Source organism: Dicentrarchus labrax, unplaced genomic scaffold (assembly GCF_905237075.1).
Source record: "Dicentrarchus labrax unplaced genomic scaffold, dlabrax2021, whole genome shotgun sequence".
NCBI classification, from domain to species: Eukaryota; Metazoa; Chordata; class Actinopteri; family Moronidae; genus Dicentrarchus; species Dicentrarchus labrax.
In genome coordinates, this window is record NW_026136718.1 from 20,279,414 (window position 1) to 20,301,787 (window position 22,374).

Here is a 22,374-nt window from a genome sequence, read left to right on the forward strand (position 1 = left end):
GGTTTTAGAGGACACATGAAGATATCTTGGAGGAGTTAAACTTTTTTTCTTTGAAAGCAAAATATGTTTTAAAAAAATCAACACATAACGAATTTTTGAAGACATATCAGCATTTACTTATGAAGATATAGGTTACGGCAGAAAAAGAAGATGCGAAAGAGGAGGAGGCGCTTCACCGGGGGACTTAACAGTAACAGATGGCACAGTGCAAGAAAGACGAGAAGAAAAAAAAACTGAAAAAAGATGTGATAAGACTGAACAACAGAACTTTTTCTTGTTGAGACTTGAATTGTTAATTAAGCAACAAACTAACAAACAAAAAAGCAGCAACAACAAATAGATTTCTATATACATATTATATACACATATATATAAGGAAAGAGGCGCTTGTGGCTTTTACTGTACTGGACAAATGAGGGTTAAAACTTGAAGATCAAGAAAAACAGTGGAAAAAAAAGAAGCTATTCTATACGTCCACTGACAGACTTTCTTTCTCTTTCCCTCTTTCTCTTATTCCTTCACCGTCTCTCAGCAAGCGCAGAACTATGACTCTTGGAGGTCACTGAGGTTTCCATTAGCAACAGTAGAACTGCAAATCTTTCACCCCTAAGGGACCAAAGGACCAAACATTTTTATTGTTCTGAACAGTAATATATAGTATTAATAATACTAATACTACAAACTACTACTAATAATATTACAAGTTAAACTTAAGAAGAAATACTAGCTTCAGGTTGAAAAAAAGAGGAAAGGGGTTTCGGTTTCTTTTCCTTTTACATTTATAGCTACTGGGTTTGAGGATATTAAAACAAAACAGAAAAAAAAATGTATAAAAAAATAAAGCTATACTAATTTAGTGGCGTAGAATATGTGGGTTAGACATTGATTCGGGCATGTTCAGATATGTTCTTTTGCCTCTCATTGCTTCATTCGCATCACAGCATTTCATCTCGGAGGTGTGATGTGTCGGTGTTATTGTGTCGGTAGAAGAATAAAAAAAAGTCCTGTAGTGCCAAAAGTGACACAATAACAGCCTCTTAGACCAAACATTACTGATCTACAGTGTATTTAGCCATGCAATGCCGTCTTCTGTGATTGTCAGCGCGCTGAAATTCCATAATTGAAGCAGGAGTAATTCCATGTCATCATTAAAGTCTTGATATTACAGATAATCTGACCATAAAGCACTGTGGTAAAAGTGCCACCCGGCTGAGCTGGATACGCAGCAGTAAAACAGCGCAGCATCTGTAACTGCTTAATAAAATATACAAATGAGCCTGACAGCAGTAGTAAAAATTTCCATCGGCGTGTCACTGTGGTCCCTGCCGGGTCGTGCCCTCTCCCGCTGCCAAGGCCCTCCAGCTGCTCTCAGCAAGCGACAGCAAGACTCCCCTCCTCTTTCTCCTCTCCCGCCCTCTCTCTCTACTCACCTCACCTCCAAGTGCCAGCATATCTCTCTCTTAATAGGGACCATCAGTTCACGGGGGGCCGAGAGCTAACCCACAGCATAATTAGGATAATGATAATATTGATCAGATGGGGAGAAGCGTTGCGGGGGCAAGAGATGCGCAATCAATAACACATTGGCATTTTGAATGAATTGACTGAGTGACAGAGTCCATTTTTCTCTCAGTGGTTGGATGTGAGTCTTCTCACCCCTTCTCTGCTCCCCACAGTCTCAGAGGGGACCCCAAATATGACAGAGGCAGCACGTCCTCTGGGACTCTTGGAAGGCACTTAAATCTAAGTCATTATCGCGAAGAAACAGAAAGGTTCAGAGGTTTACATGGCTGTGACAGGATCTGTGTATAATGTTTAGAGTAGCTTGTACGAGTTCTTCAGTGAAGAGCAGCTGTATATTTTTTTTTCCAAAGGGTATAATAGCACAGTAAGAGCTTGTACACGGTGAGGAACAGCCTGGCATTACCAGCCTTAGGAGGTCAAATTAAGAGCAAAATGATCCATCAATTAGACAGCAGCAGGCCTGTAAGTGTAGCTGCTACAGCTGCTGCTGCTTCAACAAGACGACAGCTTACTATTAGCGCCGGTCACACATGGCTCCTATACAGTGTGGTCACGACACATCACGCAGTATCAGATGTGATTAATTAGCTAAAGTAGCATCGTATGTAGTGATACTTCTACAAAAAAAAAGACGTGCGCGCCATACACCCGAGATGAAATCTGTTTTATGTGAGTTGTTTGCTTTTTTAAAAATCCATTTCACTCTCAGATTTGAGAAATCCACAATTTGTTTTTTTCCAACATGCCATTTGTTGACTCTGTTTTTTCTGAAGCAGCTTGCCCCTCAGGACTCTGTGAGACCTCAGTGCTCTGATCATCGCTCTAAACTTAAGACACATCAGTGATTCAGTCATCAAGACACAATGATTTCTCTATGTCCCCATCCGCACAGATACAGTCTTCAGAAAACAGAACTACTGTGCCTCTGTAGTTTGGTACAAGAAATGTCATCACCAGAATGGCTTCCAAGGTCCTGATGACTGTATCTTTTAGTTTTACTTTGGCTCAGCCACTTTATTTGTATGATAACTGCTTTACAGGATCAGTATTATTAGAAAGGGGTTGTGATTTCCAGGGGGCCGTTAACAAATGTTCCCCTTATTCACTGTATATTGTTCTGTTGCAGGCAGCACTTAGATGCTGTAGAAAGAAAGTCTTTAAAAATGCCTTTTCTCATCATGAATTGCCAAATTATGCAAGCATATCCACTGCATTTCCTTATCCTGAACGCATAAAATGTATGCCAGATTCCTTGAAAACTGAAGGTAGTTTCTTATAAATGTGTTAATTTTCAAGAAATCAGTAGAAAAAAATATTTGATTTTGTGTAGTATAATATTGTAGGAGGGGCGTCAGGTCAGGCTGTAATGATATAGAATAGGGTTTTCCATTGAAAAGGTTAGATTTCATATATATGTGCCAGGAGACAGCTTATTTTCCCCAGGTGAGTTACTGTTAGTTTCTTCTCTCCTGTCAGGGCCCAGCAGCTTTAGGAAGCTGTGATATATGCTCTCCTTTCCCCAGGCCATACAGGGCCTTATAAACCCACTCAAAAATCTTTTCTTATGGGATTTCTACTGGAGAGTTTTTTAAATTATTAAAATCAAATTAAATTTGGCCTTCACAACAGCTTGGGTAATGCAAATTAAAGATGCCAGCTGTGGCTGAAATGTAATGAGTTTGAAAAGATGTTGAGTTAATTTCATTCTGCCAAGAAAAAAAATGAAATTTGATCGAAAGCAATTAAAACAGTGAAGGTTTGTGGATGGAGACAGTTTTAGTGTAGTGGTGTAGTGCATAAGCCTAAATATACATATCTACTGTGAAATTTAGAAAAGGGAAAGGAAAGTTATGAAATGACTGAAATCCAAGAAACTAATTGAGTTTAACAATTCAAACTGACTGAAAATCCAGTAAAGAAAAGACAGGAAACAGCAGCACTGGTTCCAATAGTGTTATAATTAAGCTGCATGTGATCAAACTTAGAGTTTATCTTCTACATTGTTTTCACTTTTGCATACATTTTTTAAATTTCTTTCTTTTTTTTATATATTTGTCATCTTACCATGGTGCCCTTTCAATCTCTGAGCATGCTCAATGGGGGCTGGGAGGGTTAAAGATTATGATTATGGTACTACTCGTATTAACAATATGATTCTTTAACTATGGTTTGAATGCTAAGGATAGTAGCTTATTATAAATATGAAATCTGTATATTATGGAAAATCAGCACAGGACCTTTCTTTGGGTACATATAGGTTTAGGGTTTGAAATGGGGGAGGGATCGGGGGTGGGAGCGGGGGGTTATCGCTTTATAAAGATGTTAACTTTCTGGTTTCTCAGCACAAAGCATACAAAAACATATAAACAGCAGTATGGAGTCTGTGAAGAAGACTTTACTGACATACAGGGCGCAAAAAGAGGAATCTCAGTACTATTCTTTAAACCTGGAGGAGAACATGCAGTTTACAGGTTGTATTGTTTTTCTTTCCTTTCTTTTCTTTAAAGGAGAGCGCCACCTGTTTTTGTGGCAGCGTCAGTACAGCATGGATAAACTGACAGGGAAAGCAGTATCTTTTTATAAAAAAAACTTTTAAAAAAACTATGTGTTCTGTATTAGCCTGAGAAACCAAACATTTTTCCCCTGTTGAAATTTCTTAATACTTGCTGCTTAGATTACTTCATATTAATGATTGATGATTTATTAATTTTATAATTAATTATCGAGTCAAGTATGTAACTTGATGTTTATTTATTTATCTATTTATTTTATTTATTTATTTATTTATTTATTTATTTATTTATTATTTATTTATTATTTATTTAGCCACTTTTCTTTTCTTTTCTTTAATGGTTATGGTAAGATAAAGATATGTATCAAAAAGAAACGCTTATTGGGGCTTTTCTCTCTTTCTCTCCTTTTTTTCCAATTTTACAATAAAAATTCAAACTGGATGTTTTGTTTCTCAGTTATATTATATTGAATGAAGTGCTGAGCCACAGTGCAAAGGGAGGGGGGAGTTGTCGCACATGGATTTTCTCCCCTCTGCATCTCAAGGACCTTGAACATTTGTGAACGTCTTACAGCTCGCCACCTCGGAGTCTGGTAGTGATGCCTTGTCCCTGTCAAATGATGAAACTGTGGTGATAGTGTCATCGCCCATTAAAGGATAACAGGGTTACTGCTGCAAATCCACAGCTTGAACTTCAAATGAGGCTGTTGCTCGCACACTAGGTAGGATTCATCATAAAACACTGGAAGCTTAAGGAGAGGAAATGTACCTTTTTCATAGTAGGATGATTTGGATTATCTGTCATTGTAGAAACTGGTGGCTTTACCAGCTAGCAAGTCACATGATGCTGCTCTGCTGCAGGGAGACACACTACAACTGAAATATTTCTCAAGACATATATGATGGGAACAGAATTCAAAAACAAAAGTGTGGCACATAAACACCAGACAGTTGGGAGGTATCATGGATTGTAGAAGAGCTGTAAGGGTAAGCCGGGAACAAATAACATTAATATTTTGACAAGCAGGAAGCATATAAATTGAAATAAGGAAGTACCAGTCAAGTTTACATCCAGTATTGCTTTGATGCCAGAAGCCAAAAATCTGATGCAACTTGTGTCGACAGTTAACTTGCCTCCCCACCTTATAATCATCATCTCCGTACATCAGAAGTCACTGTACCATCGGCAGCGATACAGCTGAGACACCACATTCACATTTTGAAGAACAGCGACAGATATGAAAAAAAAGAATGGGAGGGACAAAAAAGTAGAGCCACTGGCTCATGAAATAAATTGTCCCAATTACAATAAAGTGTGGCTCTTGGTCAGTGTGCACGGCAGGCAGTTCATCTTTATTACAATCAGTTAATGAAAATCAATCCCCCTCCTGATAAACTCTTATCTCCACGGCCTTTGCGTGCCCCTCGTGCGGGGAGATAATAAATTAGGGTAATATTGCCTTTGATGAGGGAGTGAATTGCAAATTATTGTAACTTTCTAAGATTTATGATGCAGATGCTTAATTTCCGAGCTGGGTTTTTCGGGGCGTCAGGGTGCCGGGGGGCCATTTGTTAAAAGTTTGGTGACACAGGCTCGTTAATAAAAATACACACTCAAGACAACCAGGTGTTCTCAGCTGTTGTCTACTGTTACAGTAGCAGAGAAAAACACTGCTGAGATGGCAGGAACTCCTGGCTTGTAGGATTTGCAGGCCACATTTTCCTTCGACGTGCTATTTTACCTATAACAGAGAATACATGTGAAGAGGCAGATACCCAGGAGGATGTAACGTGTTTACTAAAGTAGGACTGCCAATCATACAGTGTTATTTTTTCCCCCAAGAATCTCTATCACACAAGCCAGGAGCGTGTGATTTGATATGTAGGTCAATACCCATTCTGGAGTGAGCCAGTGGGTGAGATATGTCTAGTTGCTTGCTGTCACTCTGATTATTGAGGAGACACAGAAAGATTGAGTTGGTCAGGTATGAGAGAGCCTGCAGTATGAGATAGCTGTATAATCGCTGCAACTAGTGCATTCTGAAAACCACACACTCACACTCACACTCACACACACACACACACACACACACACACACACACACACACACTGAGAAATTAGTAACTTCTCGCTCTTTGTTCTGCAGCAGTGACCCATGTAACAGGGTGTTAATGTATGTGTATGTTGAATGTCTTCTACCCGGCGCCACAATCAGACTCTGAGTGCATCATTAAGCAAAATGCTTCACTGAGAGAAGGTTAGGTGGGGGTCTTACGAGTCATCAGGAACTGCAGGAATGATGCAAGGTGATCTTTTAAGAAGCCACTTGTGAAAGCTGGGCAAACACAATCTCACAAGAGCAGCTGAATGAGTTTACAACTATGGATGACCAACATCACATGCATCATTTGGCATCAGTAAATCCAGTCAACAAGTAAAATGCAACACTTTTTTTCCCAAGAGATACTGTTGTGCATGTTGGAATCATGATCTGTTATCATTATCACGTAATATGTATCTCTACCTTGAGGTGTGGCACCTTGAATATATCAATATCACAGTCATTTGAAGCTGCATAACGCTCTGAACACTTGATCATATTGTGATAGAAAAGTATCTCCTCATCAAGGCCACTTCATTTAAGACTAAGGAACATCTTGCATTAAGACAGCCATCAATCTATCCATTATCAATCAAGGAGAGAACTCACACACCACTATCTATTTATCTTGCCAAGTGCTCTATTAATATCAAATTAATTTCCCCATTGAGAGTATCAATCACTCAAGCAGTTTTTTTCTCAACTCATTAGCTTGGTAATTGTCCTTGTTTACGAGGGAAAGTCAAGACAGGATGGCTCAAAGAGGGGTGGACGAGCAATCCATACAAGCTCGAGCAGTTTCCTGCAAACCTGTGCTACATCCTGCCTGCTAATAAACACAGACGGGACTCCTCTTCAGTCTGTCAAGTGTTGACTTTGGAAGATTTGACATTTTCTTCATTTCCAATTTTTAAAAAGTAGAAAGTTTTCAATGTCAATCTACCTTTTTATTTTATTTTTTTAAAGGAGCTTCCAAATTTTAGATGTTCAGAGGTTGTCAAGAAACTCACCATCTTTGAACAGACTGAGAGGGCGCTCACTCTCACATGGGGTGGTTATATAAGGCTGGTGCTGCCTGGCAGTGCTGTCAGATGGCTGCATCTCAACAGATGACATCGATCAAGACGAGGCCTGAAGCATTTTTAGCTTTGTTTCAAATTATGAAGCAAATGGAAGGACACACAAACACAGCTTAGACGTCATCAGCTCAGTTTACAGCTCAACGTTAAAAAGTCATGTATTCGGATTAAAGATGAAGAATGATGAGCCCAGTGGTGGAGGAAGTATTCAAATCATTCACTTAGGTAAAAGTATTGATACATCAATAATAGAAATACTCTTATATGACAAGTGAAAGTCCTGTATTCAAATTCCTACTAAAGCACAAAAGTAGTTCCAGCAAAATGCACTTTAAGTACTTATTCTGCAGTAAAATGTCCCCTGTGATATATGTATTATATATGACATTATTAGATTGCCAATACTGATGCAACAATGTGAAAGCAGTATTTACTGGAGCTAGTTTTAACCACTTTATATACAGTTGTTTAATCCAGTGGTTCCCAACATATGGGTCGGGCCCTCCAAAGGCTTGTGAGATGATTAATGGGACAAGTTCTGCTTCACAAAGTGGCTCTGATATTTGCTTTTAGCGGTGGATATTGGATAATTTTACCCCTTTTGGGTCTTAGACATGACAGGGTCCCAAACCAGATTTCTTTTAAAGGTGTCTGTATGTATGGGAACCACTGATTACATTTAAAAAATATATTTTGCATTTTTATAAGCTTATAAATTGTTGTTTTGTTTTTTGTAAAATCATAATCTGAAAAATGTTACTACATTCGACAGACACATTATGTGGAGTGAATACTACAATATTTGCCCCTAAAATGCAGTGTAGTAAAAGTACAAGTACATAAGAATTAGAGTACTTGAGTACTGTTAGTTACTTTCCACCACTGACAGCCTCACCGTGACAAGACTGACAGTTTTTACCATCAATCCACAATCACCTCCCTCCCTCTCGTCCTCCCTCTCCATCTCTCTACTGTGCTAATATTAAGAATGAAGACTTGATTCAGACCAGGAATGTGCTTCACATAGAACGGGTGAAAATCACAGACTGTATAATTAAAAAGGTGAAAATGGTGACACATTTCATTGGCCAGTTCCTTCCCAACCGCACAGCTCACTGTGGTGTCTTTATTTGAAGAAATGGGACATGAAGAGATTAAGTATGATTGCATGTGTGACGAAACATGCTGTCACTCACTAATGTAAAGACTAAGATACTTTTAACTTAATTCAAGATATAAATTAAATCTACTAATTATAGAGCATTAATTCTTAATATCTTCACAGAGAGTGTGTAGGAGCTTTCCTAATTGCATTTTTGATTGTGACAAAACCTGATCACATCCCTCTTTCTAATCACAGCACTCATTGTTCACATATAGTGCAAATATCAGCAGCATGCATGTGTTGACTCTAACCTGGTGTTAACCACAGACTAAATCCTATTTGGAGCCATGCAGCGCTCTGGCAGACAAAAGCGAAGCCAGCAGCCAGCTCAGCACTCAGAGGTAACATTTACACAGGGGACTGGGAACATACTGCGGATCCCTACAGCTACACAGCCAGTTTGTCAAAACTGTCTTTTTATACTAGGAGCTGTCAGGCCTTATGGACTGAGGACCCCACCAGGAGAGACGTGGTATTACAAAGCGTAGTTAGGAAAGGTAAAACACTAAACAATTTTTCCATATTAATGCTGCAGCAAGGTTTATAACCTTTGTTTGAGGGGCAATGGAAGCAGATATAGAACCTCTTTAGATAATTATTTACCATGATGTGATGTGATGGAAAGAAAGTCTATATCCTCTATCCAAGACACTAGGTACAAGAGTGACAAAAAAAGAAAAACAGACCTTGGTCTGGAGTGTCAACACTTTAATACAGAAAGTTACATATACAGCACAACACATATTAGTTTACTTTTCTTACAATATCTCAAAATAACCTACTAAACACAACAAATGTAAAACATATTACAGTTAAAACATCTATACACAGGCAAATGTACACAATATAAAACACATATATACACTCTTTTAATATATTATTATATAAAGATTTGTGTTCTTTAACCTTTAAAACTGGAAGCCAAACAGCTTGAAGAGGGAGTGTTTCACAGAAGATGAGAACTGAGAGAACTGCTGAGTATCACACTGACATATGTATTATGGATAGGTAGTTTTTACATACAGTTGTTGGATCCTGTGTATTTAGCATGCCAATTTCTGAAACAACAGTTGAAGCAGACAAAGAAATAACATTTAAATACACAAAACTTGCAGTTAAAACCATTAAGTGCTATTGATATTACTGGATAATACAGGATCTAGAAGCCACATTGCTCTGCACAGAAACAGTTCACATACAGTATGGAGTTACATATGCAGCTTCATACATGGTGGAGTGTTTGGAGGTTGTGCATTTCTCAGTAAAAATGAAATATTTACAAAAAAACAAATTTCTTATTAGCTGCCTTGACGTCAGCAAACACAATTGTAACCTTTTTAAAGACTGTTGTAAACCAATTAATAGTGAGTATGTGAAAATGGTGAACATGTTGTACTTGACCTCAAACCATATGGTTTCATGTATTTATGTTTTTCTTGAAATGATGTGACCCATATATGGATCCACAAAAAATGTAAAGTGGGAAGAAATGGTAGTGAAATCCTTCAAATGACAAAAACAGAAAAAGATCACAACATTCACAAATTCCCCTCCCCCCAAAAAAATACAAATACATATGTCGAAGCTCTAGTCACTCTTTCCTCAAGCTGGTAATGCTTCCACATTCTGTTTGTCTCCGCATTTCTTTTTTTTTTTTTCAAATCATTTATATATTTTTTTTTTTTCACAAAAGCAGCAGAATGAGGAGTAGGAGTGAGAGCAGGGAGCAGTTGGCTGCTGCTGCAGACGAAGTGTGTGACACCCCTCGGTTGGATAGACGAGGAGTCCTCGGGGAATTCTGCTTTAGTTTACTGGGTGGCAGTGCCTTTAAATCCTCCAGAGCGCCGTAGGCTGCCATAGAGAACTCTGGGTCTCCTGTGGTCAGCAAGTCAAACACACAGGACTGAAAGTACACATCCTCCACCTGCAGAGTCTCTCTACACTTGGCTGTGGCCCGCTCCACTGTGTAGACCTGGTGAGGAGGCCGCAGAGGACCCAGCTCTGTGTTGGTGCCCTGTAGGCGGGGCTGCTGGCTCTGGCGGCCCAGCGTGTGCTCTTTGATGAGCTCGTTACGTGGGCAGCCGTGAAGGCAGAGCTGCAGGCCGCCATTGTCCTCCGAAAAGTCCAGGGTGTCCTCTGGCATGCGGATGGCAAAGGTCAGGTAGCTGCCCACACGTCGGACAATGATGGAGGTACCGATGTAACGGGCCTGTATTTTTACCTGCCGACCTACACCAGAGCCGCCGCGCTCTACGATGGTAAGGCTGCCGCTCTCGCCGCCACTGCGAGTCCCATCCTGAAAGGCCAACGGCAGATCTTCTGTGGTGGCCTGGTACACCTTCTGATCTGTACAGCCGTGGTAGGACTTGAAGATCACAGTGATCTGAAATAAGGGGAAAACATAGGATCAGTATTAAGTAACAGATTTCAACATTTTACAATACTCATTTTAATTTTATGTTACGGTTTGAATATTCTACCCTATATAAAGCCACCGGTAAATTGAGCTACAAGGACACATCTTTTCTCAAATACAATGCAAAGCACCAAGATGCTCAAATGAATCACGAATAAGAGCAGTACCAATTAAAGCCACAAGGTGGCAGCAGGAAACTGCTGTGGAAGGTGTTCATGGCCCACATTGGCTGTTTTACAAAGTGGCAGTGATTTCCTCTCATATGCCAATTCATAACTACTGCAAAATGTTCAGAGGATCACTGTCAATGATCCACTGGATTGTTGTCACTCAAATAAAACACAAATAAAATCATTGTGTGGTCTCCACTATCATCAGTCCTTTCTTGCATAAAACAAATTACTAGCACTAAAGAGCAATAACTCCACTAGTCTTCCCTGAATTTGGGCTCAAACAACACGGTTTCATAACAGCCTCAAATCTCCTTGCATCTTCCCTCTCCTGTGCTGGCACTGCTAGTGCTTACTCACTGACTGACTGTGATTTGTATTCCAGCTGAGCTTTGAAAAATTGGGGCCTAACCTCTGTTTCTTCAAAGTATCTTGACAAAGCGGTGGCTGTTGTTAAGTTTACACTTACGGGGATACTGTATTTGATGGATGATTTCCCGTCTTAAGTCTGGCAGTTGAAAACAACTCTAAAAAGCATGATGGGGGCATGCGGGTGCTGGCACAGGCATACCCACACTACAAGGTTTGCATTAGGCTGCACAACCAGAACAAACTGCACATGCCTTTGGAAGAATTTGTTCTGAAATCCTTGGTGCAAAATCAGCGCATTGAATTAACTGAATCAAAAACCCTCATTGCTGTCCAATTATTCCTTTATTTTTCCACATTATTCCATATTTACACAAAAAGCAGCCAGTTAATTATTTGACCAGAGGGGTGAAAAAACATTCCAGATTGTGGCGGTGGAGGAAAATGTTGAGTGAGCGTTAATCACTACCATATGACCACCCATGTGTTAAAGGTAGAGCACTCAAGCATGTCTGTGATTCAACACCGCTGAAGGACTCCCCTCCTCTCTCTTTTCCCTCATAGATCTGAAGGAGCTCCAAGACAAGAGGAATGCTGGAGGCTCGAGAGGCACCATGGAATGACGATTAACTTCACATGTTTGATACTTTATGGCAATACTTGAGCTAGCAAGCCCGCACTCAGAAACAGCCTGCCCATGTAGGCCACTAGTTTCAAGGTTACTATAATGTGTTCATTTCGAATTTGAACATTGGTGGTTGTCGAGAGAAAAGCACTGCCCCCATGAGGGGGTCGCAAAATAAATCTGTGCAGTCCATGATTTGGTTTGTCTTTCTTTCTATCTTAAATAATGGATTTCTTTCTTGTGAAATCCTGAATAGATTTACCTGTTCAGGCCTCTAAAGAAAAGAAAATCCCAAACTTGAAAGCGGGCATGATTGTTTGCAATTAAACTCTTATTTTATGGGCTCACATGCCAGAAAAGTTGGGAACCACTGCTTTAAACTCAGGCTGCTTTTCATTGTTGATTTATCTATATATTAGTTTAAATTTGTGAAAAAATAGCATTCGCAATCTCTTTCTTTTACATTAATGGACTCATCGTTGCAGCTGTAGAATAAATTCTAAACCTATCCTTACCTTGCTGGTTGCCGTGGCACTGGAGCCTAGGACAACAGGCACATTGGTCACCTGCACCGACAGGAAACGGTTGTCGATCAGAGGCCACGCCCCTTCCACCTTGCAGGTCTGAAACTCGTCTCGGAAAGTCCGTAGGTGCGGGTCTCCAAATAATCCACAGTGGGCGTACTTCTTCTGCTGACTGGCTGAGCCCGACATGAGGACCCGGTTCTCGTAGTCACACAGCTCAGACATGGCCGGACGAGATGTACTGGGAACCTTGGCGGAGGAGGTGGGCCCATCGCTGGAGCAGTTATGCTGAGAGAATAACTCCTTAATGCGGAAGACGGCCGAGTGGTAGACCAGGTCGCCCCTGCAGCTGCGCGCCTGCCGCCTGGTGCACAGGGCATAGGCCCGTAAGGCGATGCAGTAGTCCACATCCAGAGCCACATCCTCCTGCAGACCACTAGAGGGTGAAGTAGAAGCCACATACTCTGCATTGCAGCGCTGGATCCGACACTGCTGGCAGTGAGCTGGAATACAAAAACAATGACCATCAACGTTTTGTACTGTAATATCATTAATGTGCCACTATTCATTTAAAGTGCCACTATTCATTTAAAAAAGGTGTTTGCTTCTCTACTCATTTTCAGTAACAATATATTAAGCTGACCACATCTACCAATTTGAACAAAAAATTGTTTATTCCTATGAATCTTAAAATCCATGTGACATTTATGGATACATTACCTCAGTGCTGTGCACGAGGCAGCGGAGTCAAAACTTTTCCACTATCAAGTTTAGCTCAATCAGGAGAGCCATTAAAACCCAAATGCGTGAGCTCACGAGGCCATGATCCCACACTGTGCTCCAGAGTCGGTCAAAACTTATTTCCCCCAACTAGCCCTCACAGAAATAGCATGCAGCCTCACTACAGGAGGAAACCAACCTGTGTTAGTTTGCCTGAGGGTGCTGAATGTGGTTTGGCTGATGCTGAGGTAATTGAAGTCCATTAAGCTACACTGCATAGCACGGCGGGGCTCGGTGTATGGGGGCAGCTAACTTGAAGAGGATCACAAGAGGAATATCACAGTCACACTTGTTCAGCAACTCAGGGTCTAAACTGGAAGCTAGAGAGAGGGTGGGTGCAGCAAAGCACGGCATGTGATATTTGGGTCGTATTGCTGAAATTCAGGGCTTCCTGTGAAGCTATGACTCACAAGTTGGATATTTATTATCAAGGAAAACAAAGAACTGCAACTATTTCTGTGAGAAGTCAAAAGTGTGGCTATTCCTCAACTTCATTTCAGTGCTGTGCTACTAATGTCACATATGCTCCACTGTTGCATTGTGGATATATTTCCCATTTCAAATCAGCGTCGAACAAACATCCACAACACACCACTTTTACTGCAAAACCGGGATCAGTTGCATCAGAGTGCTCCTCTATTGTGACAGAATAATCGTCTGTTTACTCCAAAGCCCCATCTAATCTCCCAACAGCATGGATGAAGACAACAAGATAAGCATGGAGATTCCACACCAGTGCACATGAATATTTTTGCATCATTTCTTCCCTTTCATATTGTTTGATACACGGAAGGGGGCATGACAGATGATTAATGCATCTCGCAGTCGCTGTACTTCAACACAAGCCCTGATAAAACTGAGACGGAGTGTGGGGGGTCAAGTTAGAGCCACTCTGCATCCCTCCTCTGAATTCCAACAAGCCTCCCCGTCTTGCTGAGAGGTCACCCAAGTCTGCTGTGATGGGCACTTTCTGACAATCACAGTCCATCAACAACTACGCATCTCCCTAAAGGGTTTTTATGCTCTGGCACTTGAGTAGGCTACCAACAAATGTGAGGACCATATGGGGAATATGGGAACAGAAAAGGAACAACCAAAATGACCACACAAACTCTATTTGAATTAGTACAATACAGATTAGTAGATTTTAGTCAGAAACACTGCTTTCTATTGGGCTTTATGTTGCAGAATAACAAGAGTTAAACACTCAATATTTTCACCAACATAGCTACCATGAGAATGAATACAAAAAAAGGGCTGAAAACACTTTCAGATGGGCAGAAATGTTTTATAGTATAAACTATTTTTAAAAACAAATATAGTGGCTTTATATAAGTTATAGTGATGACACATTGAAACTGTAATTTAAATACTCAAGCTTTTTTTTAAAAAAACACAAATGTTTTGGACACAGCAGAACACATGCATTATTTTAATTAAGTACTACATAATAAGATATAACCTACATTACTCTACCAAACGTCTGAATTAATTTATGAAACTATTCATGCCTATTTCAACCACAACACTACTCCAAAGCTAAAAGTGCTACATTCAGTTGCAGCCAAGTACCAAAACAATAAAGAGGAACCTGAGGGGCCTCCAGGGGTCTTTAGATATGGTGCTGGGCAATAATTCAAACTTTCTGATGTGTTTATCATCTATACATAATTTATGAGGATTTAATTGTTATATTATATGATTGATACCACGGGATGCAGTTTTCATGTCTAAATAAATAAATAAAGTTAAATTCGGTCACTTCTTGCATGCCTGACAACTTTTAACTGTGATTTTTTAGCATTGTAGTAAACACACCAACACTAAACAAATCCATATTAAAGCACCATAATTATCATATATTAATATTTATCATACTGCCATGAGACTTTTAAACTTTGTGCGTCAACTTTGACATAAACACGAAATTAGGACATGGCCACTTCATATGAAATAAATAATCTTTATATTCCGAACAAAAAAAAGTTTGACACGGTTTCTAGCTGGAGGACAGAGGAGCGACCAACACGCTCAGAGGCCAAAAAGTTGGACCCCCATGCATGGTAGCTAACAAAGTTAATAAATGAAGCATGAATAGGGATAAATACCACGGTCCACTTAGCTCCGCCAACAATTAAAAACACTCAAAACTATGTGTTAAAGTTACACTCATGACTTTAGCAGTAATGGGGGCCGTTCGGTGTCCGATTAGCGGCATTTTCTGGTTATGAAAACAAGCTCGGTGGTTTTCTTCTGGTCTGACTGCGGCTGCTGGACGCCAGTTTGCTAGTGAGCTATGCTAACTTGGAGCTAAACCGTAACTCCCAACACAACTTGATAAAACCTCAACAGCGGCGGTGCTTGTGGGTTGTAAAACACGGTAAAGGTTAAGCGGGCGTTGACAACGTGTTTGGTGTCGTTGTTTTGTGCCAGAGTTGTTGGCAATTTGTTTAAAAAAAGACGTCCGTAAAGTGAGTTAACTCGTGCTGCTCGGCTAGCAGAGATACGAGTGTTGCAGCGCAGGCTGCAGGCTGGGATACCCAGCAGCAACAGGACATTACTTTGTCCCCTTAGTGGACGGGACACTTTTAAACAACAGCCACGTTTCTCCGTCTTTAAACACACAAAAAACCCACTAAAAACTTCAGTAATACTGTGTGAGAAACGTTCAAAGTACGTTAAGAGTTTGAGTTCAGCCACACAACGCCAGGGGGGAGGAAAAAAAGTTTACTTTTTCCATCTCCACCTCCATTCCGCGGGACACCGCTTCGCATGCAGGAGAGGAGTGGAGGAGCACGGATTGAAAAAGCACCACTTACCTGGTCGAAACAGCAGCGAAAGTAAAACCATCGTCAACGTTACACAGTCCCAAAGCTGCCGCTTAGCCGTGTTTTGTGGTCCGCTTCTCCCCATACCAATCCATTCAGTTAGAATGGAGTTCCTCGACTGCTTCTCATCGACGCTGTGGCTGCGGGAAATCAGACAAAAATTCGTCTTCCTTCCCAAGCGCTGTCATTCAAAAGGGGCCCCTGTCTTCAGGGCGGCTCTACGAGGGAGGGGTCTAAAGTGTAGACGGGGCCCAGAGGTGATTGCTGACCAATGAAACACTAATTATTCACTAACCACTTGATATTTACATGTAGTGGCAATTACTGGGATGAGGACAGTGGAAAAAGTGCCTTCAACAACAGAGGGGCAGTGTGAAATTATAATTGCCCTGATTATAACTGAAGGATCACAGGGTGTGTTGTGGTTATAATAGTGTTAAAACAGCCTATTATCTGTACATATACAATAAATCTCTGCTAAAGGTTGGAGATTGGGCTCATAATGCAAGTCACCTGCAGAACTGGAACAAGACTAGTAGAAACTTAAACCCTTTGCACTACAAAGCACTGGGGGGGGCAACTGTCCTGTCTGACTCCCCCTCCTCCTGGGGACAAATGTTTGTGTGTTTTCAGCATTAAGCAGGAATCTCCCACCTGTTGTTTTCTCACTCCAGACTTAAATAATAAAGTTTGATTGACAATCGTGTGTGCAAACTAACAGATTTATATTTTTCTTAGTTTATTTTGTGAATATTTTAAATGAAGAGCCTGATAAATTTATAAGAGGCGCATTATTTTGACTTTAACTGGCTGAGGCTACGGAGAAAGATAGTAGTAACCTATAATGTGGGGTTTTCTCTATTTAATGTCATTAGATATTATATTTGAGGTAAAATGCATTCTTCAGTCACTTTTTTTGGTCAAACGTGATGTTTTACCTGCCAAAAAACACAGCCATTGTCCGTTTTTTGTCACATGAAAATACTATGACTCAATTATTTTCTCTCAGCAAATCTTAGTATGCTATTAATCTTTCCATTACATTTTCAGTCAGCAACTTGTATGTTACTCTTTTCCTTTTGTGGCCAACTTTCCATCTCTCTCACTCCTTCAACGACACTCCGTCTTTCATTTGCACAGCTGCTGTGAGGCCGGACCATCTGCAAGCCACATAGACTCACCAGCTTTCAGCCTGAGACACACGCTGTGGTTTTTTGTGCCATGCAAATAAAGAATTTTAATGCACCAACCAATTCTATTACTGAATAAAATATTGGTATTAAGAAAAATCAACAGTAAAAAGTTTGCGTAATTTCTAGAATTAGATGAAAAGTTAAAGCTTTTGTTTTGGTGCAGCTGGAACATTTGGCTTGTAGCTGTGGGTCTCCCTCTACGCCTCCCTCCTGACTTTATGAGAGAGAAGTGAACCCAGACAGTTATTGGATCACTGGTTTTTCTATACACATGCAGGCTCCTCCGGCCACACAATTGTGTGATTCAGGTGGCCTGTCAGTCTTGTGAAAGGTCTTCACAGGCCCATGTTGATGTGGGGCTGATATATATAGTGGAGGGGGGAAACGAAGACAGCTCAACCCAAGTGGAACGTTTGGATTGTTCTGAGCTGCCAGAAGGGCCTCTGTCACACTGGATCCAGTGTGCCAAGTTTATCCCCCCAGAGGGCTCTACCTTACTCTGTTTGTTCAGCTAATTTTGGAGGCTTGGTCGGTTGATCTGCTTTATAGCTGTGCTTTATGGTCGCATTTTAAATCCCTTCCAACAGGTTACACTTCGTATTCCCTGTGACAACTTAACATGGGACAGTGAGGCAGTGCAGGGGGAAGATCTGTTGATGGTGTGGATATGCTATGCAACAAATTAAAAACAAATTCCTGCAGGACGTGTCTCACCTGTTGCAGTGTTTGTCTTCCGGGGCAAGTGATGACATTTCCTGCAGGAGAAAACACATAGTTTACTGTATTGTTAGCGGTAAATAAGAAAATGCTTCAGTTAGTGATAGAGGTAGAAATAAGCATGCCTGACGTGTGTTACATGAAAATAAACGACAATAAAATCAAAGCCATGGTTTCTCTCAATAAGCTGTTGTCTGCTAAATGAGCTGAGGTTCCACACTGCGGGACTGATGACCACTGAAGCAAACAGTTAATTGATCCAGGTGGACGGTAAGGATGAATTCAGCACATGAAAGAAAGTCCAAGACCGCCTGTCAGGCTTGATGGGCGGAGAAAGACCTCTTTCTTCCCACGTTTCCTTATGAGCGTATTGCATTGCATGACCCAGCAATATGTATATGCTACCAGCTCTAAAACAAGTCGGAGAGAGTGGGTGCACTACAATGGTGTATATCAGGTAAAAACAAGGCTGGTATATTTTTCCTGCTCACAGTGGGTCACTTGTTCTGGTAATAATAGAAAAAAAAAGTCTAAAGAGGTAGTTTCTATGGACGGCAGAAAGAAAACGAACATGTTTTGAGTTTTGGACAAACGTATCTGACAGATACACACACGAGAACGGATTGCCTAAAAGCAGTGCTATATTCTAAAAACTTCAGACTTTAGGAAATGTAGAGAGTGAAGCGAAAAGAGAGTGAGCAAGAAAGAATGGGAGAAAGGGGGGAAGGGAGAAGGAAAGAGGGAGAAAAAGAGGGAGTAAGGGATTGGGTTTCCTCTGACTGTGTGTCTGGGCAGCTCCACATGTTCCTCATTAAGGTCCTCACACTGTGGGACCAGCTCCACACCGGGATGCTTGTTTTTGTTATTAGGCCCATCGTGCTGTGGTCTGGTGGAAGCCCGAAAACACGGCCCGTACAGGACCATCTCCACAGCTTGCTGTCCTCAAACCAAGGAAAAAATAACTGCACTGACCTCACATATCTGCACAGGGTCAACATACAGTACTCTTTGAAAACCTGCCGCATTTATAGCTACATACATGAAATTGTAATATTCATATTCTAATGTGATAAATTATGCTGTGCTGCATTTTTTTTAACCTATAAAGACAAAGCTGCTCCACTACCCTGAACCATCTTTTTTATTTGCCTATTAAAACGGGCTTTAAACCTTAAACTATTTAATTTTTTCCAGAAATGCGATGTTTACAAAATAATAAAAAGTACAGTTGCAGGAAATTGTTGATGTATCATGCTTCTGATTTTTGTTAAATTTCATGCCCATCTAGATTAGTCAACTGAGACATGTATCGTGTTTCTTCTAGAGGCTGATAACATCAGAGATTGGAATCAGAAGTAGCACGCGCCCTCTGTAGCCTCCGCTAGCACCACACGGTTGCAATATAAGAGACTCACTTATTGAATTTTAAACAGGAACCAGAGCAAATTGACTGTTTTTTTTCTTCTTCTGAGGGCCCCCGTCTGAAATGAAGTGGCCTATAGCACAGCTGAGACGCAGAGTGAGAGAGAGAGAGATGGAGAGAGATGCAGAAAGCGAGTGTGTCTGGTTCAGGCCTCTCGCTGTCAGAGGGGATCTGTTATCTCAACAGAGATAAGGGAAACTGTGGTGTGAGCGTATACGGGGCAGCGCTGATAGCATCTCCACTCAAGGATCCCACTTGCGGCACCCTGATTGATAGCTGACAGCACACACTGGGGGGGCTTTTGGAGTGTTTTCGTAGGCACCACTCAATAGGTATCCATGCAGGCATCTGTTTACTGTGTTCCTTTGGATCTTTGTCTCTGAGTAAACAGGAATTTTCACACATGCATGTCATGTGTGTAAAAAGTCAGGGCCCTGCACTACCTCAAACCTGACCTTATGAGTGTGGAAATAACGGAAGGGTGGATTTTTATTCACTCATTTCATTCTAAAAGAAAATATTTCTTTCTCTCTGACTCAAACTTTTCTGTTTGTTGCTTCGCTCTTCACCACACTAAACCAAACTCCGTCCCTCATCTTCCTCCCTCGTTCCTCACAGAACAAATGTTGACACAGCGTCAAGCCCCGTGCTCATGAATAGACAGTCAACTGACAGGTAACCCTAGCTTCAGGGTCTAGGGGTCACCCCGGCCTGATGAGGGATGATGGGTAAAATAAATGGAGAGCAGCACACACAGGGACCTCTGATGTCCTCAGCCTAAAGGGAGAGAGTTCAGGGCCATTTGACCTCTGACCCAAACCCTGCCTATATGTTTGTGTGTGTGTGTGTGTGTGTGTGTGTGTGTGTGTGTGTGTGTGTGTGTGTGTGTGTGTGTGTGTGTGTGTGTTTTGAGGGTTAAACCTCTCCCCGATCTTGAATACTTGAATATTTTTATGCTTTTGTTTTTTTGGGTTTTTTTTCAAACAAATAAATCAAGTAGCAAAAACACTTCAATGTATGGCTTCAGTGAGCAGCCTGTGAAGCTGATTCCAATGCATAACTTTGTTTGAACATGCCTCGTCTTTCCCTTTTCATGACAACACTCCCCCGCTTCTAGTCATCCGAGCCATGATGCATTATGGAAACAGGAAACAAATTGCTTCATAATGACCTATGTCAACTCTCTTTGCTCCCAGAAACTGAAATGTTAGTTATATCTCTAGAAAGAATTAATACTCAATGATTTCATCTCATCTCTCATCTCAATAGTTGTTTTAAATGTTTATTTTATTTAATGAGAAAGAACAACTTAGGCCAATGTCTTTAGAAGACTGCTAGCCAGATGCTAAATGTAAAATTTAAAGTGGGGTGTTATATTGTGTTTGATAATGCTCACCATCAAATACAAAAAGACCTATGACCATCCCATGCTAACACCAAGAAGATCCTATTAGTTTTTTTTTTTTTTTTACAAATGCTTTTGCGGAATACATCTCAAGCAGGTGGGTAATATTTCAGGGAATTTTTTTCACTCTTCATTTCAATAGACTTGAACAGCAATTTGACATGCAGGCAAACATGGAATTCATGTTTAAAATCCATCCTCAAATCTTCAGCCCAGTGTGTGGTGTCTTAAAGCTTTAGCTTTTTCTGCCATGTGCTCTCAACCTCTTGCCCTTTACACCTGACGGCTCAAGGCTTAATCTGCCCATGCATTTGTGGTAAAGCGTGTCCTTCAGTTAGTCTGCAACAGTTGGTATTGTTTCTGCCTTAGCCCACCCAGACAATGACCCTGAACCAGGAATAGATGGATAGACAATAACTCATGAGTGTATACATTTAGCCATTATGATCTACCAAATTTTTAGCCAAGAAGGCATTCAGAGAATGCTCCCTCCTCTTTGAGTTGGTTTAAGGCAGTGAAACATAGAGGAACATGGCAAGGGTGTATACATCTTCTAATCAAGTATGAATGACTCACTGCTATGTACTCTGAGCACAGACTGAGCACAGATCTGTTAGGTGGAGAGAAGTCTACATGAAGTGTTGGGAAATTGATATGGCTGTTTTTCCCCCCATTGCTTTTCAGCAGATGTTTCTCGCATTCACATTTACGTAAAAGAAAAAGACAGTCCTTATGTGGGTTTATGGGATCATGCATGCCACACTCTATAGAAGATGCATTTAAAACAACCCATCACCTGCTATGTTTATGTTGAGCGGCTGTATTTGACACTCCAGTATGTTAGTGAATTATCAGATTATCTGTTAGATCTCAAGACAGTCGTATTCAGTGGCAAAATAACATTCAACAGTGTTTCTAATAACATTATTATACCTTTGTGAAATGATTAGCATCTTCAGGCATGTATGAATCTGAGGATGTTATTACTAATGCCAGAGAGGATAAAGAAAATAAACTTACCTTGGATCAGTGTGTTGTGGTATATGCTGTATTGTGAATTGGAGCACTGCTCTAACAGGAGTTTGAATGGGCAGAAGCCGTTAACCCTCGTTCCCCCTACAACTTCAGCTGGCCAACTAAGAACTTGGGCAGCTACAGGGACAGATAGCCATTGGAATCAAGGCACATGACAACAGCTGTCTGTTTCAAGAATCGGCACTTTGATTAGAGTAGGATGGTAGTGAGCGATGTGGCCTAATTCCCACATATCTGGGTAGGGCACTTCTGTGAAGAGAGGGGGAAAAAAGCATTGAATGGAAAAAAGATTGAAGCACAATCACATGCATGCATATTCAGAAACACTTGCAAACACACCCACACTTATAATACACGTATGCTGCTTAGGTTCATAGATATTCATAGGTTAGAAAACCATGTGTCACACTTGGAAAGCTTCCCATATTCTCTACAGTCCATCAAACACACAGACAGAAGGATATGAGTGCAGCTGACCATTGGCCCCAGTGTATGCTGAGCATGTGT

The 22,374-nt window shown here is 40.8% G+C and overlaps 2 protein-coding genes across 18 annotated transcripts in view; one reads left to right on the forward strand and one right to left on the reverse strand.

The window, feature by feature from the left end:
- celf5a (cugbp, Elav-like family member 5a) overlaps positions 1 to 11,994 on the forward strand; it is a 189,221-nt gene extending 177,227 nt beyond the window's left edge. For 16 of the 17 annotated variants that reach the window (XM_051375516.1, XM_051375521.1, XM_051375522.1 and 13 more), the window contains one exon: positions 2 to 4,478. Coding sequence is in view for 1 of the 17 variants with exons in the window: in XM_051375527.1 (XP_051231487.1) it covers positions 11,902 to 11,960 (59 nt within the window). In the remaining 16 variants the exon portion in view is untranslated. Of the gene's footprint in view, position 1; positions 4,479 to 11,901 lie in introns of those variants that run through there. The other variant, XM_051375527.1, reaches the window with a different exon arrangement.
- On the reverse strand, positions 9,076 to 21,964 carry rgmd (RGM domain family, member D). The gene is made up of 5 exons (XM_051375535.1): positions 21,853 to 21,964; positions 18,002 to 18,042; positions 16,086 to 16,234; positions 12,478 to 12,989; positions 9,076 to 10,765 (listed from the first exon to the last, which is right to left on the reverse strand). The coding sequence occupies exons 2-5, from the start codon at positions 18,037 to 18,039 to the stop codon at positions 10,067 to 10,069; spliced, it is 1,398 nt and encodes a 465-aa protein (XP_051231495.1). The 5' UTR covers positions 18,040 to 18,042; positions 21,853 to 21,964; the 3' UTR covers positions 9,076 to 10,066.
- Positions 21,965 to 22,374: the final 410 nt, after the last annotated feature.